General features: G+C 40.8%; 2 protein-coding genes across 2 annotated transcripts; both read right to left on the reverse strand.

Moving 5' to 3' along the window:
- Window positions 1–1,980: 1,980 nt before the first annotated feature.
- Window positions 1,981–6,946, reverse strand: LOC120018624 (murinoglobulin-2-like). The gene is made up of 9 exons (XM_038961828.1): window positions 6,751–6,946; window positions 6,453–6,649; window positions 5,935–6,150; window positions 5,612–5,730; window positions 4,338–4,428; window positions 4,028–4,096; window positions 3,704–3,809; window positions 3,231–3,307; window positions 1,981–1,998 (listed from the first exon to the last, which is right to left on the reverse strand). Exons 1-9 carry the CDS (start codon window positions 6,929–6,931, stop codon window positions 1,981–1,983), a joined length of 1,074 nt encoding a protein of 357 aa, XP_038817756.1. The 5' UTR covers window positions 6,932–6,946.
- Window positions 6,947–11,222: 4,276 nt separating this feature from the next.
- On the reverse strand, window positions 11,223–15,752 carry LOC120018274. Its single transcript, XM_038961383.1, has 4 exons — window positions 15,559–15,752; window positions 14,549–14,785; window positions 13,043–14,228; window positions 11,223–12,405 (listed from the first exon to the last, which is right to left on the reverse strand). The coding sequence occupies exons 2-4, from the start codon at window positions 14,685–14,687 to the stop codon at window positions 12,219–12,221; spliced, it is 1,512 nt and encodes a 503-aa protein (XP_038817311.1). The 5' UTR covers window positions 14,688–14,785; window positions 15,559–15,752; the 3' UTR covers window positions 11,223–12,218.
- Window positions 15,753–17,068: the final 1,316 nt, after the last annotated feature.

Here is a 17,068-nt window from a genome sequence, read left to right on the forward strand (position 1 = left end):
AATCTCCGCAACTATATTCAATGTGCGGAACAAAATTGAGGCTAGGATTAAGAAGTTGGAGCTCTTTTCAGTCTGCATTAACAAGGACAACACACAGGTCTTTCCATCATTATGATTTTTGTGTGCAAATTTCCTCAAGCTTACGGTTAATGTCAAATGTGATGGAGCGAAGCACCTGAGTGAGTTGGGTGCGCAATTAAGCAGGTACTTTCCCAAAACGGATGACACAAACAACTGGATTCTCTATCTCTTTCATGCCCTGCATCCAGTCTACTTACCAATATCTGAACAAGAGAAACTCTTCGAAATTGCAACAAGCTGTTCTGTGAAAATGTAATTTAATCAGAAGCCACTGCCAGATTTCTGGATTGGGCTGCGTTCAGTTTCTTGCCTTGGCAAATCGCTCTGTTAAGACACAGATGCCCTTTGCAACCACGTATCTGTGTGAGAGTAGATTCTCGGCCTTCACTAGCATGAAAACAAAATACAGGCACAGACTGTGTGTGGAAAATGATTTAAGACAGACTCTCTCCAATACAACATTGCAGAGTTATGTGCATCCTTTCAAGCACACCCTTCTTGTTAACCTGTGGTGAGTTATTCACAATTGTCGATGAACAAATAAGGTTTTATATGTAAGATGGTTAAATAAAGAGCAGAATTATTATTATTATTTGTGCCCTGGTTCTATAAGAGCTCTTTGTCACTTCCCACGAGCCGGGTCGTGACAAAAACTCACACGCATTCTTATGTTTAATAAATGTATCGTATAGTGTGTGTGTGTGTGTGTGTGTGTGTGTGTGTGTGTGTGTGTGTGTGTGTGTGTGTGTGTGTGTGTGTGTGTGTGTGTGTGTGTGTGTGTGTGTGTGTGTGTGTGTGTGTGTGTGTGTGTGTGTGTGGCAGGCTTACAATGATGGTAAAAAACAAACATTTGAGAGTGCGCTGACCCTGGTGCTAGAGGGGTTATGCAACTGGAGGTTGAATGTTTGAAGGGGAACGGGACTATACATGGTTTGGGAACCACTGCTCTAGCGCAAAATCGTACAGGCAGACTGTCTCCAGGTTGCTTGGAAAAAGCTTTTTGATAGTACTATTAATTTTCATACTACAACCACATTTGCATAAATCCCAATAAAGAGAGAGTCTAATGGCAAAGATAACCCAAACAACACAATATTCAAGTCACAGCTTGATCAGTGCTAAACAGAACTCCTCCAATGCTTAGATAAAACCTCCATATGCAGCTAACTCTGTGTCGGTCTAAAAATGACAACGCAGCACTCTTTTGAAGCACTTTCTTTCCGTGGCTTACTACCCTTGGTTGATATGGCTTGGCCTTGATTGCCACTGCTGAGGAGCATTGTCATTGGAGAGAGCCAAGGGGAGTGGCCTGACCCCATGGTGACCTTGTGGGGATGTGGTGGGAATGTCTGGTTGTCTGTCTCTTGGGGTTGGTAGTAGTTGTTACATTTTAGAATCCTTTTCAAACTATTGTGCCAACCCGCACTGTACTGTGCTGGCCCTGGTATATCTTGACACATTGTCCTTTAACACAATTCCAGCAACTATGCTGAATGCCAATAGGAGAACCCTTTGAAGAATCCTTTTTGATTGAGGTTATAAGCCCTTGGGGTTCAATGGAGAACCTTTTCCACAGATGGTTTTAACTGGAACCAAAAAGGGTTCTCCTATGGCAACAGTCAAAGAACCCTTTCAGAACCCTTTTTTCTAAAGGTGTAGGGACTACATAATGAGACCACATACAACAGTACTGGATATGTAATAATAATGCTAATCATTCTGTGCCTTGACATGTCATAATACTCCTAGTCTAACTGTTATTTGAGCAGAATTGTGCTGCTCTACAGACTTGCATGGGGAAGGGAGAGGGGAGTCTGACTGCTGTTTTGATGCAGCAATACACAAGTACATGTGAACAGTAACCTCCCCTGAATTCCAAGTTCCAGCCCCCACTACATCCTACGCTCTTGTGTAGATCTGAGATAATGAGAGGTGAGAGGAGGTAAAGAGGTGGGAGCTCCATATCGCTCTCTGATACGCAATGTGGAATTGTCGCCATTATACTATTGCTTACACTTATCCAATTCTTTCAGATCTCCACAAGTGGACAGGGTATATGGTCTTGTTGTCAGACTCAGGGTGCGTTTCAGCTTTAATAGAACGTCATGATCTGGTAGCTTGACCTAATCATTGTAAAGGACTGACAGGCTACACGATCACAACAACATTTATAAATCACCATCTGAATATCTTTTTAAAGAAGACTATGCTGTGATTTTGAACATGTAAACCTGAGTGTTCAGGTTATTGAGAAGCCTTGTGAAATGTAGTTCTCTTTATGGTTAACCTGCCATGACATACAGTAGTACTGTAAACCATGTCACTGTCAAGTAGAGGAAAACAGACTCGTGAGAAAAGACCTTAATATATTTTTCTGTTTATATTTCCCCACACCGAAATGGGTGCAACCAAATATTCAGCATTGGCCAGAGGTATATCATATCACTGTTGATCATTATCAGTGTTAAAAAAAAATATTTTAAGGTAAACTTTTTCATATGGCACTTGTATGATTATATAGATTTCCTAAGATCTATTAAAACAGAAATGTTACTGTGAGTCTGTGGTTTGAAATCATAGCAACATGGTCATGGTTTTATTAAAACATGCATTTCATTTTCAGTAGATGCAGTCATGTGCATTCTCATCATTGCAGTAGAAACACTGAAATGCTACTTTTGAAATAACGATCTCACATAATCACTTTAGTAATAGCAGTTTTAGGGTTACAACAGCAGGTTGTGACGTGTTGGCACAAATCAAAGTTGAAAAAAAAACTGAATTAAAAAGGTACATTTTAAAGGCCCATGTATTAAACATATTTTAAAAATTATGTTAAAAACGGATCACAAGTTGGTCAATGCGGTACCATGAACTGTAAGCATCAAATCAAATAAATGTAGAGGTTTTATGAACTCTATCTAAAAACATGACTTCCTTGATAGGAAAACAATTGTTTGAGACATGGTCCAGTCAGCTTGTGATTGGCTTTCTGTCTCTCACACTTCATTGATTGCATTATCTGTGAAAATGTCAAACATCAATAGAATATTCCCTGCTTATCCTAGGATTTTACTCTATAAACAGTGAACATACACATTTGTCATTTAGGCTAATTTCACAAACTGAAAACAAACAAAGTATGAGACATGTAGGTTTGGTTGTAGAAAGGTTATGTACTTACTCTCTGCACATGGGGAGCTGTATTCACTCACAGCTTCATCACCTGAGAACAACAGATAATGCAGAGGTCAGTTTCTTCTGCTAACTTTACTTCCCTTTCAGTCAGTCAACATCATTAAACTCCTACTTCAGTGGTGAACCAATGGGCCCACTGGTAATGTCTTGTTTCCTTCTTTAGGGAGGAAACAAGACAGTGCCACCAAATATCAAATATTTCAGAGAGAAATGGGTGGTTTGGAAACTGGTTAATAGAAATGTGTAGTCTCCATTAATAGACAAAAAGCAACATCCAAACAACTACTGTATATGTTGTTATTTTCAATTCATGGTGCTCTTTTTCAAAGCACTAATATATCTGGGACTAATGTAGACTATGGGGAACAATGTTTTGGGTGCATGAGAAGACGTTTTTACTGTCGCTGTTAGATGGAATTCTTACTTGTCTGGTAGTAGTCATACACTTTCACCACAGCTGGTTTCAGATTCCTCACAGGCACATCCTCCTCTATGGCCAGGCTGTACGTCTTAGTTTCCTTCTGCTTCAGCTGGAAGAAAAGGAAATAATACATTTGACACTGCAGTTCAATGTTATTGATTCATATAGTGTTCCTGTATAAAACATCCACTACGGTCTTACTTTGATGTTACTGTTCAAGTTAAATCCAGTGTGTGGATGCAAATGAGACCACATCCAACTAGGTTTTCTGTAACCGATAAAGACAGCAACCTGTTTAGACGCAACATTCATTATTCATGTTCCCACCCCATCTAGGTAGATTATGACATGTCCTTCCTCCAGGTCAACTCGCTTGACAGTGGGGTCATTTTTCAACTGGAAGAACAGAACACAGGTTAACATTGTCATAGACAGTAGAACTGATATGTCCAAAGGACAACCACTGGCATTGACAATACTTACAATTAGAACAGACGCCATTATCATTATTATATATCAACTAATCCTGGAGGGGATTATACTTAGGGCCAGGAGTGTTCCGCAACCTGGTAAAACTCCTGGCCCTGATTAAACTGTATATGCGTTCCCCTCAACTAATGCTCTCTTATTGACTCACAGGCCTGAGGGAGGACTTGTCCAGGACGAAGCCGGAGAGAAGCTTGACATTGATGATCACCATGTTGGTCTCCTCTCTCCGACCGTTGTACCTGTCAGTCAAACCGGGTCAGATGAAGGTAAGATATTGAATTACCCTATAAAGTAGAAAATATCCAGAAATCGCTCCATTTCCTGGTTGCTACAATTCTACTAGTTTGCCTAATTTTGTGACAAAACAAGGAGTAGTACAGTATGAGTCATAATACCCATAAAACCTAGAGGTCAAACAGGGAAATGTTCCAATCGTTTTCTACCTGGCATGACGTTTTGATAACCGTGTAAATCTCTCTAGGACAGGTGACTTTTATCAATATGTATTCACCTGTATTTTTCTCCAAAAAATGAAACGCTTTTTAGCTGCTAATATTGCTATCATAAAGAACTACAAATGCCATGATGATCTGGACGAGACTACCGAATCAAGGCAAAACGTACGAATATCTGGGTTAACTATCTAATGTTAAATGTAGTGATGAATAAATAGGCTACATTTCTTTCAATGGACAATTCTGTGAACTGTCTTGTACACATTTTTAATTGACACAATACCAGTTAGAAAAGTAGCAGATAGAGATGACGTGCAGGAGCTTGCAGGGATTTGTAGTTTTGCATGATGTCTACTTTGATGCTAATTAGCGTTTTCGCATCTGAGATAAATTGAGCTAAAAATATTGATAAGTAACTTTGTCCGAGAGAGATTTACAAGGCTATCAAAACGTCACGCCAGGTGAGCCTACACAACACACAGCCCTTATTTTAAGTGTTTCTAAAATGAACAGTCAAAAAAACGACCTGAACCATTTCCCTGCTTGACTGCTAGGTTTTCTGGGTATTATGACACATCCACTGTGGGGCTCTATGGTGTAGAGAATCATTGTACCATCTCAACCTCTTTGAAATATATTTTCAATAACAACAAATATTGTATTTTCTGCTGTTTGAAGCTGGTGTACAAAACTGAAAGTAAAAGATGCAAAAACTAAATGTAAGAATGGGAAGCATAAAAATAGTGCACATAAAAACAGATCTACCGCTTCTTAGACTTGCTGTCAATGAGAATGACAGATCTATAACTCACAGTTCTATGTGAATTTGGTTGGGTTGCCCAAAAAGTTACATATTGCAGCTGTAAAGATATTGACATCTACACACTGGTGGTTCAGTCACTTTTTTCACTTGTCCTACCAGAATCAGTTAGATGCTATTTCAAGGTTAAAAGGAATACCACTGTACCTTACATCCACAGACACAATCAGAGATTTCTTGGTGCCGTCGCATTTCCCCAGCGTATTTGTTAAGATGTTAAAAGCAGAGAAATCAGGAGGAGGGGGAATATTGTAGTGCATGGCGATCTGAAAAGAAAACAGACAATACCATTGAGATGCATGAAATCAACATCCACATTTCAATGTACAGTACACAGGCATTTCCGTTAATGCTGCCACTCTAGGGTTGAAACGTTAGTTTTTGTGCAACAGTGTGCCCTACTGAACACAAACCAGACACTCAGTACTGCATGTAGAGAGGCAGCAAAGGGCAAATGACTGGAGCCTGACCTGCACAAACACGCAGCTCTTGCCCTGTGCCTTGATGTTGTAGTCCCCAGGGACCTCCTTCAGCTGCTCCTCCTGATAGAGCAGCCTGTTGTTCTGATTCACAGTGAACTCCATATTCAGGCCTCCGGCAGAGCTCACACTGACTGCACTGGTGCCCTCTGGACTGAAGGTGGCAGCACCGTACTTGGCCAGGGCCTGCAGTGCTACCACTGTGTCCTGGTGACAGGGGAAGAAGAGGGAGATAATGTTGCAAATACAAATCTGGATGACTAGCTTGGGTATGGATGGAGAGAATCAATATAACAAAGCAATACAATAAGAATGTAAAATGAATCACAACAATTCAAGGAAATCCATACAATGTGTTATGAAGTAAGGCTTTAATAAAATGTCCAATATGCTACATTTCATATAAAAATAAGTATTTGGTGATCAATGTTGAACCATGTACTAACAGTAGGAGCGACAGGCAGATGAGGTGCTAGAGTGAATGAATGTCTACCAGACCAATAAAGTACCTGTGTGGAAGCAAAACCTCCGTAGGGGTTCTGCTGCTGGGCCAGCCAGCGGACGATGGCGGTGGAGTAGTCCAGCCCAAAGCCTGGCATGGAGGGGCCTGAGAGCAGCGCCAGCAGCACGTAGGATGTCATTTCCACCTCCAGAGAGTCCGTCTTCCGCCCAGAAGCCTCTGCTCTCTGCCAGTGACGATTGCCACCTGTGGTAATTTTCGTTGTCAGTAGAAACAGTGACTGTTTCACGGCAGTCAGACAGACAGGTAAAGACAAAGACATTTTCACAAAGAGACAAGACACATACCTGAGGTATCAGCAATCTTGTCCAGTTGGGTGATGAGCTTGGCCCTCATGTCCTGGTTTTGTGCCAGGGTGAATGTGTAGGACAGCAGGGCTGTGGTGTAGGTGTTCTCCAGCTTGTCAGACACTGCTGCCTTCAGACACACCAGACTCTTCTCCACCATGGGGTCCTGACACACCCACATACAAATACAACAGTGTTGTGTTCATTAGGCACCAGACAGAGGAACACTGATTGAAACTGTGAGGGAATACCTGGACCAATAAGAAATGCTAATTTTCAGTTGCAAAATGTCTATGGGTTTTCCACTGCGTTCCCTATTGAATACAACAAAGACCGTTTATCTGGTCTTTAATATGGGTATGAGTACTGAATAATGTTAGCAATACAAATAAATTAACAGGTGTATGCATGCACAGTACCAGTCAAATGTTTGGACATCTATTCATTTAAGGGTTTCTCCTATATTTTTACTATTTTCTTCATATATTTTATATTTGAGATTCTTTAAAGTAGCCACCCTTCGTCTTGAAGACAGCTTTGCACAATATTAGCATTTTCTCAACCAGCTTCACTTGGAATGCTTTTCCAACAGTCTTGAAGGAGTTCCTACATATGCTGAGCACTTGTTGGCTGCTTTTCCTTCACTTTCTCAATTGGGTTGAGGTCAGGTGATTGTGGAGGCCAGGTCATCTGATTCAGCACTCCATCACTCTCCTTCTTGGTCAAATAGCCCTTACACAGCCTGGATGTGTGTTGGGTCATTGTCCTGTTGAAAAACAAATGGTAATCCCACTAAGCGCAAACCAGATGGGATGACGTTTCGCTGCAGAATGCTGTGGTAGCCATGCTGGTTAAGTGTGCCTTGATTTCTAAATAAATCACTTACAGTGTTATCAGCAAAGCACCCCCACACCATCACACCTCCACACATCACACCACCACATGCTTCACGGTGGGAACTACACATGTGGAGATTATATGTTCACCTACTCTGCGTCTCACAAAGACATGGCAGTTGGAATCAAAAATCTCAAATTTGGACTCATCAGACCAAAGAACAGATTTACACCGGTCTAATGTCCATTGCTCGAGTTTCTTGGCCCAAGCAAGTCTCTTCTTATTATTGGTGTCCTTTAGTAGTGGTTTCTTTGCAGCAATTTGACCATGAAGGCCCGATTTACGCAGTCTCCTCTGAACAGTTGATGTTGAGATGTGTCTGTTACTTGAAGTCTGTGAAGCATTTACAGTTGAAGTCGGAGGTTTACATACACCTTAGCCAAATACATTTAAAATCAGTTTTTCACAATTCCTGACGTTTAATCCTAGTAACAATTCCCTGTCTTAGGTCAGTTAGGATCACCACTTTATTTTAAGAATGTGAAATGTCAGAATAATAGTAGAGAGAATGATTTATTTCAGCTTTAATTTCTTTCATCACATTCCCAGTGGGTCAGAAGTTTACATACACTCAATTAGTATTTGGTAGCATTGTCTTTCAATTGTTTAACTTGGGTCAAACATTTCGGGTAGCCTTCCACAAGCTTCCCACAATAGTTGGGTGAATTTTGGCCCATTCCTCCTGACAGAGCTGGTGTAACTGAGTCAAGTTTGTAGGCCTCCTTGCTCGTACACACTTTTTCAGTTCTTCCCACACATTTTCTATATTATTGAGGTCAGGGCTTTGTGATGGCCACTCCAATAGCTTGACTTTGTTGTCCTTAATAAGGGATTGTTTAAGTTATACAACACTTTTCCAGGTGTTCAAAGCACTTTACATTGTATGGGGCTTAACTCATCTTTTCCATTACCAATGTGTAGCACCCACCTGGGTGACCATAGAGAATCAGGATTGTATCTTAATATTCAATCTGATGGATGGTAGCCTGTACAGAGCAGTACCCCCAACCCTCACTGCTGTGGAACTCTTAAACCAGAAGGAAGAGTGCCCCCTATTGTCCCTCCAACATCACCTCCAGAAGCATCTGGTCTCCCATCCAAGGATCAGCCAGGCCAAACCTTCTTTAGCTTCAGAGGAATGCCAGCAGTGGGATACAGGGTGGTATGGCTGCAATTCACATCTGTAGTCACAATTCTGAGGGTCTTCAAAGCTGAGCTGGACATCTTGTGGTGAAGACATGAATTACTACCCTGGCATTTTTTTCTGTTGAAGTTTCTGTCCATCTGATCATGTGAGCAATGTATTATTTTTCACAAGAATAAAATATATAATGTTTACTGAACTAACTGCAAGTACAACTGAATGAACCTCCTAATGTGCTATACTATCAATACAAATTGAATCACAAAACACTAGAGGAGTATATCACCCAACCACCCTGTGAGAAGACAGTGAAGCACTAGAGCGAGGTATACATATTTATTCATTCCAGCAACTCCCTCTTTCTCTCTCTGATCTGCAAGAATTGTATAAGATTGCCTCATACTTTCAGAGGCCCCTGTAGGATAGATATGGAGATGTTTTACACACCCTCCTAGTGGTGGTGGATGAGATTAGGAGCTTCGGTTGTCACTCCAAGAGACAGAAACCAGCCTTCCTCATTGTGCCTTTGGCCTCTGGGTATGCAGTAGATTATTACTTTAGCTTCAGATTACCTGGCCTCCACAATCACCCAACCTCAACCCAATTGAGATGGTTTGGGATGAGTTGGACTGCAGAGATAAGGAAAAGCAGCCAACAAGTGCTCAGCATATGGCAGAACTCCTTCAAGACTGTTGGAAAAGCATTCCAGGTGAAGCTGGTTGAGAGAATGCCAAGAGTGTGCAAAGCTGTCATCAAGGCAAAGGGTGGCTACTTTGAAGAAACTAAAATCTATTTTGATTTGTTTAACACTTTTTTGGTTACTACATGATTCGATGTGTTATTTCAGTTTTGATGTCTTCACTATTATTCTACAATGTAGAAAATAGTCAAAATAAAGAAAAACCCTTGAATGAGCAAGTGTGTCCAAACCTTTGACTGTTACTGTATGTATAAATGACCCTTTCTGCCACGCCCTGATCTGTTTCACCTGTCCTTGTGATTGTCTCCACCCCCCTCCGGGTGTCGCCCAGCTTCTCCATTATCCCCTGTGTATTTATACCTGTGTTCTCTGTTTGTCTGTTGCCAGTTCGTCTTCTTTGTCAAGTCAACCAGCGGTTTTTGTATCAGCTCCTGCTTTTTCCCAGTCTCTCTTTTCTCATCTTCCTGGTTTTGCCTGTCCTGACTCTGAGCCCGCCTGCCACTCTGCCTGAGCCTGCCTGCCATCCTGTACCTTTGCCCTGTTGCTGTAATAAACATTGTTACTTCGACACGGTCTGCATCTGGGTCTTACCTTTATCCTGATACTTTCTACGTTTTCCTCCCTGACTTTACACTAGAGAGTGATCTCCTACTACCGTAGTGATTGTTTGCAGTCATTGTAGAAATTGTGTTTGTAAAATGTCCCATATTTCTATGAAAAACACAAGATTTCATGGTAAACAGAACATTTACAAATTTTTATCATTATATGCGTCATGATTCCTTACTGTCTTCCCTCTAGTGGTAAAAAAGATATGTACTTACTCTCCCTGCAATGCAGCCAACCAGACAAGAGGGAGTGAAATCTCAGTTCAAAACAGACATAGAAGAAAGGGGCATCTCACATCCTACTCTTGTCTATGACTTTGAGAATACAGCCCAAATAGAATGCATAGCCTTTTGGGATATGAAGGAATTGAATAAGTGTTACAAAATAGTGATACAGTACTACACCTATAAAGGGTTTAAGGGTTTCGCCATATTGCTACACCAATCTGATTCCTTCAGATCTACACACCGACATATTGGCAGGTCAAGTTGGATCCACCCTAGCCTGGTGAAACCACCCTGATCGCTGCATTCACTATTCTGTAATATGTGAAGTGAAATAGAATGGTGAATGCAGCAATCACGTTGGTCCTACCAGGCTAGATCCACAGATTATGTATTTACCACACTGTCTGGTCTGTACGAGTTTGACTGGGAATATTTCAGCCTGTGTAACGCCCCCGTCTTTTTTCTTACCCTTCCTCCGCTGGATGTCTACGAGTTTGACCTTCCGGTCTGCATAATGCCCCTGCAATGCCCCTTACCACCCCATTGGGTTTCTGTCTTTGAGCGGATACCTTTCGGCCTGTGTAAGGCCCCTGACACAGCGGTATCTGGGCCGATGGTGAGACTCCCTCTTGATCTACCTTGACAACGCTGTTTATTCGCTGGACTTTGACAGCCATTGAGTCCACCGTTAACTAGTTTTCCAGAAGATACATTAAACTACATGAACAAGGCTTGGAAATCCTGCCCTTGAAGAGAATCAGGTGTGTTAGCTGGGCTAAAACAGAGAAGTGCACTCCCTCTGTAGGTCCCACAGGAATGGATTGAGCAACACAGATGTAAACTGTCTGACTTCTATAACAGTGTAATTGTAATTGTAATAACAGTCCACAAAGAATAAATGATAAAACATAACTGGTTTATTTGACTGCAATTTACCTGATAGTTACCTGATATAGTCATCTATCAAACAAGTAGACCTGAATTCAACACATATTCATTAAATAAGATTATCATGAAGACATTACGGCCAACAACAATTTATTGTTGTGTCAACAGGTGATTGTTTTTTCGCAAAATACAGCCAAGAACAAAACCAAGATGATAAAACAGTGATAGCCATGTCAATTTTCCCCATTATGTAAAAGTGGACAAACATCCTGAGTATAAAATAAATAGTTTAGCATAAAGCTCTGTGGAACTTGTCAGCTAATGAAACTAAAACAGTAAAGGCATGACTTGAGAAAATGCTCTATGGAAACCATTAAATCATGAAGCCATGCAGTTAAAAGAATAGTCATTTTCAAATAACAATCAATCATGCTTTTTTAACAATCAAACATGCATTGGGTACTTTAGCAAGGTGGTTTCCTACATGTTCTACATCAGCCTTTCAGCAATCAAATGTCCTAGTAGTTTGCAGCATTTATTAATGAACTTTTCCACAGCATTTTAAACATCCCTTCTACCAAATGAGTGGACAAAGCAAAAGGTGATGAATAAATAAAACAAAACGTACAACATCACAGCATGAAACATCCTTCCTTTATGCTGCCATTGACTGTCAATAAAAACAGGCATAATTCAATCGTTTCTATTACGGTTAGAAAATGACTGTAAAACGGTCTATCATTGCAAGCTCAAACTCCAACATTACAAGGCTGTGAGTGCAGGTCAGTGTCACAGTGGTCACGGACAGTTTAGTTTCCTCCTAAATTCACCAACTAAGCCCTGAAGTCATTCAGGGAAACATTTGGGAAGATACATTGTGTGGCTTATTGTCTGTAACAATAATAAAGCGATTATATTTTTAGAAAAACTACCAAAATCATGCAACTATCATTTTGAACAAACAAGTGCTCTTGATGCGAGTGCTGGTGTTGTGGGTGGGAGATTAGGCACTGGCATCTTGCTTTAGGCGTTGACTACGGGCTTTGTAGACCTCGATTAGTAAATCTTTGACATATTGAATCTCTCGTTCCACTGACTCCGCCTTGTCCCGGAGCTCCCGGTTCTGTCCCTCCAGCCCATGAAGCTCCTCCTCCAGTATGTCCAGCTCCGCCCTCTTACGCAGTCGATACCTTTAGTTTACAAAATACCAGGATCAGCTTGCATCTACCATTGGAGCCCCCCCCCCTACATCTTTTCCCCTTATTTTGTCGTTCTCGCACGCCCCACGGCAACTGGCAGTTGCCAACCCTGTCCTACACCCACAACATCCCATCTGTCCAAAAAAACCTACCACAGGACATTCTGTATCTTTGTAGAAGCTACCATGTCTGGGTCACTGAGCTACAGTAGGCTGGCAGTTCAATATCAGTTCTCTCTAATTATAGAGAAAGCTAACATCATGAATTTAACATGGACATGTTTTCCCACCCTCATCCCTCAAGAACTAGATTTCCGGATATGCATCTATGAACATCCAAGATAGCGGGACCTATTAGAAGAAGAGTTCAGATTTCATCTTTTATAAAACACATTTGTAACTAAGCAATTCTAGTAGCACTATCACATCAGTGAAAAGCCAAAGTTATCCCATTCAAACCAGATATTAGAGTCTACAAAAAAGTTCAGTTTTTCAACTTTAAAAGATGAGTTAAAATGTACACAGATGTTTCTTTGGTCAAACAAAAAAAATGACCAAACATTCTATCCTCACTGTTTTTATTTAAACATCATAACACAAAGAAAATCACAACATTTTTCACAACATACCTGTGAGCAGCTGTTTTGTTCTGGTCTCTCTTCTTCTGCTTCCGTTCTCCGGTATGTACTTCCAGAGGGACAGCGACAAGGCCTGGTTTGAGGCAGCTCAGGGAGCATGGATCTTCCTTTAGCCTCTGTACTGCTTGCCTGTGAATGGGCGAGCCCACCATTGGCCCCTCGCTCTCTCCTCTTGACAGACATTCGTAGCTTTGGTCTCCGAGGCATTCTGGGAAGAGGTAATGGCCATGCTGGGGCTCTATACCATGTACTTGTGTAGGCTCTTCGATTTCACCGATAAAGCTATGATAAGGCTCTGTATGAGCAATGTTCGGGTGGTGGTGGTAATAGCCATCGTTTGCCTCTGGCTCTTGAGGAATAGTTCCAGAGTGTCCACCATCTTTGTTGCAATGCAAGACCTCCAGCCCCATACCATCATAACCACTAACCTTCATACCATGCATCAACTGTCCTTCTCTCTTGGGGTGGGTATCGAACGACCCACCCATACAAAAACCTCTGGTCATCTCTTCACTGCAAAAAACGTCCTCTGTAAAACAATAACTTTCCTCTTCCTTCAACGATACACCACATTCTCTGACTTTCTTAACACTGCTAATGCTCTTCCCCACGGTTTTCAATGTAGAACAGTGGTTAACAGCCACCTCTGTGCATCCTGAGTAACTTCCTTTGGCACTCCAGGTGTCATGCTCAAGTTCCTCTCCAACTTTGTTGACACCATCTGAAACTATTTTTCGGCAAGTATTGTATGAACGATGATGATAGTTGTATGGGGCTGGTCTCGCCATTTTGGATCTTCCAACGGGACCACCACAGAAGCTCACCCGGTCGAGTTCCCCCGTTGCCAGGGTAACAACCAGTGGGCTGGTTTCTGATTGGTTGCCACTGTACGAAGCATAGGGCAACTGGTAGTAAGAATGGGCACCCATTGCTTGGGCGCCTTTGTCACATTTTGGTGATTTGTCCAATTTGGTTGAAGTCGATTCAGACCGGAAGTAATCCTCAAGCTGAGCAAGCTCCTCTTGCAAAAGAGAGGTCATGACCTCCAAGTCAGAGGGCACCTTGACATCATGTTCCAACGGTGAGGGCGGAGAAGATGAGCTAGAAGAGGATTCAGTAGTCGACTGGAACGAAGACAAATCAACTTTTTCCGTCATCCAGTCCGTCTGACCATCACCTACGAAAAATACAATTTTCGTTAAAAATATTTAATTTGAATGTCCATATTGCAGGCATAAAAATTAAATGAGGAATTAACAAAAACAGTCCTTTAATATCTGATGATAAATGTAGAAAAATCTGAAAACGAAGACGATAAATGTAGAAAAGTAAAAATATCCTTGAAAAACTAACCGATCATTTGAAAATGATTGAACGCCATCGTCTTCATTGGGAAAATATCCACTTAGCTTCACTCACTGTACGACATTAGCTCGTACTGCAGTGCGGTTCCACCTGGAATGTGGAAAAATAAAAAAGCGTATTGCAGTAACTCACCAATTATGTGCGGTCTCTCCGATAACTCCGCCCCCTTCCTTCCCCAGGATTGGCTGTCGTTAGCTTGTTGGAGAGAGGGAATAATGAGGTCGACCATGCAAACAAGAGGAATTTTCCTGCGAAGGATCGATGCAGCCATCGTGTCTTTTATTTCGGTCCAAACGGTGAAATGCACTAAATGTGTGAGGGTTTGAGAGAAGCGTCACTATGGACAGAGTGGTGGGAACACTTGAAGACCTGTAAATGACAAAAAATACAAATGAAAACTATCAACAACTCTACTGAATTTCCACACCCAAACACCCCATTACACCCCACTGCCACACCCCCAAAACCACCACAGTCTAAAAACACCTATTCAAATAGTGCAAGTATCAGAGAGTCCAAAATTGGTTAAAGATTCCTGATAATTGCATGTTACATGCATAAAACAACATCTAAGTTTTCTTTTTATGAAACTACTGAACTTTAGGAAAATAAGTTAGGAAATCTGTTTCAGGGCTATATACTGTAACACTGTCTCTATGAAAACTCACTCCCCTCATAAATGCAACTATAATATCTCAACAACATATCAAATTGTATTTGTTCTAATCCATTTCACAGTTCAGGAGAGCGGTGTCTGTAGTATAGTAAAAAACGTTCATGTTAGTTAGCCTATGTGTATTATAGATCAAATACAAAAAATATATACATTTCCTCTCATTCCAACTACTGTTATTTGTTAATGTTTTTAACATATAGCACATTTCTACATTTGAAAAATATAGTTTTACTATAGTAGTCCACTGATCAAATATGTTTCACTGGCAATTCTCACTTCTGAGCTCAGTAGGCTACTGTAAAACTGTATATTCAAAATATCTCCGTTAGACTAAAAGGTGATTACAATAACCACAACATAATTTCAGAAATGGTTAATAAAACAATTGCAATGTCAAAGATAACATATTCAACACATTATACTTCACAACTACTGTAGTATAAAGAGAACAAACAATTTCACTTACCCCATTATTTCTGGATAGTTTTTTGGAAGTGCGTTGCAAATGCAGAGCACAACGACTAGAGTGACAGTGGGGTCAATTTAATAAGCCATGTCTTCCTAAGAACACAATGACTTCACATGGACTGTTATGAAGACGAGTTGCAAACAGAAAGTTTTGGGATCCGCTACTTCTTCTGGAACTCCTAAAGCCGGACCGAATCACACAGATACAAATCAATCCGCTGTTTACATTTCACCCTTTTTATCGCGTCATATGCAAGGGACTTTCCACCTTCTGTTATTTTCAAAGGTCATATTGAAATAAAATGGAAAGAAAACGATGTAACTTTTAATTATTTAATTGAAAAGTATATACCTACATTTCTACACCCACACTTGTGTTGCAATAACGTAATTCCCCTCTGCATCTTTGCATCATGGTATTTTTATGGATAATATTTCCGAGCTAATGTCTTGTTAGTAAATAATATGTCTCCCACAGAGAATGTCTTATAGCCTTCTGTAATAACGGCCACGGTTTATAAGGAACTATTTAGTCACACACCCGGGAGGAAGGATACAGTCTTGCAGTTGGAAGGTGTAACTTTTGTTGCAGCCTTGTTGCATCAGATACGCAGGGGATTCGCCGAATGCTGTAAGACTGTGGTCACACTATTGGTTTATCTAGACTGAACCGCTTATTGGTCTATTATGAATTGTCCAATGTTTTTATTTGTCATAGATCCAATGTTACTTTGTATACGTGTGTACAAGTAGTAAGGAGACAGAGGCCATCTACCTATTTTAGTATTTATTATTTCCTCCATAAGGCATGACTTCTTTAATAATTATAATAAGAAGGTTGCAACCTTCTAACTTTACGAATGAGCAACTTTCATTATACATGTAATGTCTTCAACCAGAGAAACACTTAATAGGCTACCAGCCACAACTTTCATTATACATGTAATGCACTTTAGTGTCTTCAACCAGAGAAACACTTAGTAGGCTACCGGCCATTAATTTCAACTCAACTAAAATTGTCAAACTTGTATAAAGAAAGGTCTTATTTCCATATTCTGTTAATAGAAATGAGTATAATAATAATTCCAAAGGGCCATATGGTTAGAAGGACAAAAGGACACACAGGAGGACAAATCGGCTTACACTTGACTTTATCTCTCGTTAGTACAACAGTTACACCACTCTCTGTCTGGAGTTGCTATGCATTTTCCTCACTGAGAAACCCAAAGCTGATTGAAGCAGCCATGTCTTCTTCCTGTTGCTATAGTAATAGGGAACACTGCCCCCCTTTTGAAATGTGTTTTTTTCGACATGTCTGTTGCCAAGGGTTTAAAATAATCCCCTTACCTCTGTGCTTACAATGTTCTTGTTATTGCACTCGTTGCAGCTTTTGTGCATATTTAACCTCTCAATTCTTTGCATTTGTAATATGCGTGTCATGAAGTTCATGAAAATGTCCTGCAGTCGTCTGACCCTCTCTACATCTATCCTTTCTCGATGCGATGTGT

This window comes from Salvelinus namaycush, chromosome 23 (assembly GCF_016432855.1).
Source record: "Salvelinus namaycush isolate Seneca chromosome 23, SaNama_1.0, whole genome shotgun sequence".
In the NCBI taxonomy this organism is placed as follows: Eukaryota; Metazoa; Chordata; class Actinopteri; order Salmoniformes; family Salmonidae; genus Salvelinus; species Salvelinus namaycush.

Excerpts from the sequence above, each read along its gene's own strand:
- LOC120018624 (XM_038961828.1), bottom strand. The coding sequence starts at position 6,931 with ATGTGGGTGTGTCAGGACCCCATGGTGGAGAAGAGTCTGGTGTGTCTG. Across the intron at positions 6,650-6,750 it reads CAAGATTGCTGATACCTCAG|GTGGCAATCGTCACTGGCAG; the intron begins GTATGTGTCTTG and ends AAATTACCACAG. Across the intron at positions 6,151-6,452 it reads GAGGTTTTGCTTCCACACAG|GACACAGTGGTAGCACTGCA; the intron begins GTACTTTATTGG and ends CCCTGTCACCAG.
- LOC120018274 (XM_038961383.1), bottom strand. The coding sequence starts at position 14,687 with ATGGCTGCATCGATCCTTCGCAGGAAAATTCCTCTTGTTTGCATGGTC. Across the intron at positions 14,229-14,548 it reads GGAGAGACCGCACATAATTG|GTGATGGTCAGACGGACTGG; the intron begins GTGAGTTACTGC and ends TATTTTTCGTAG. Across the intron at positions 12,406-13,042 it reads AACAAAACAGCTGCTCACAG|GTATCGACTGCGTAAGAGGG; the intron begins GTATGTTGTGAA and ends TGTAAACTAAAG.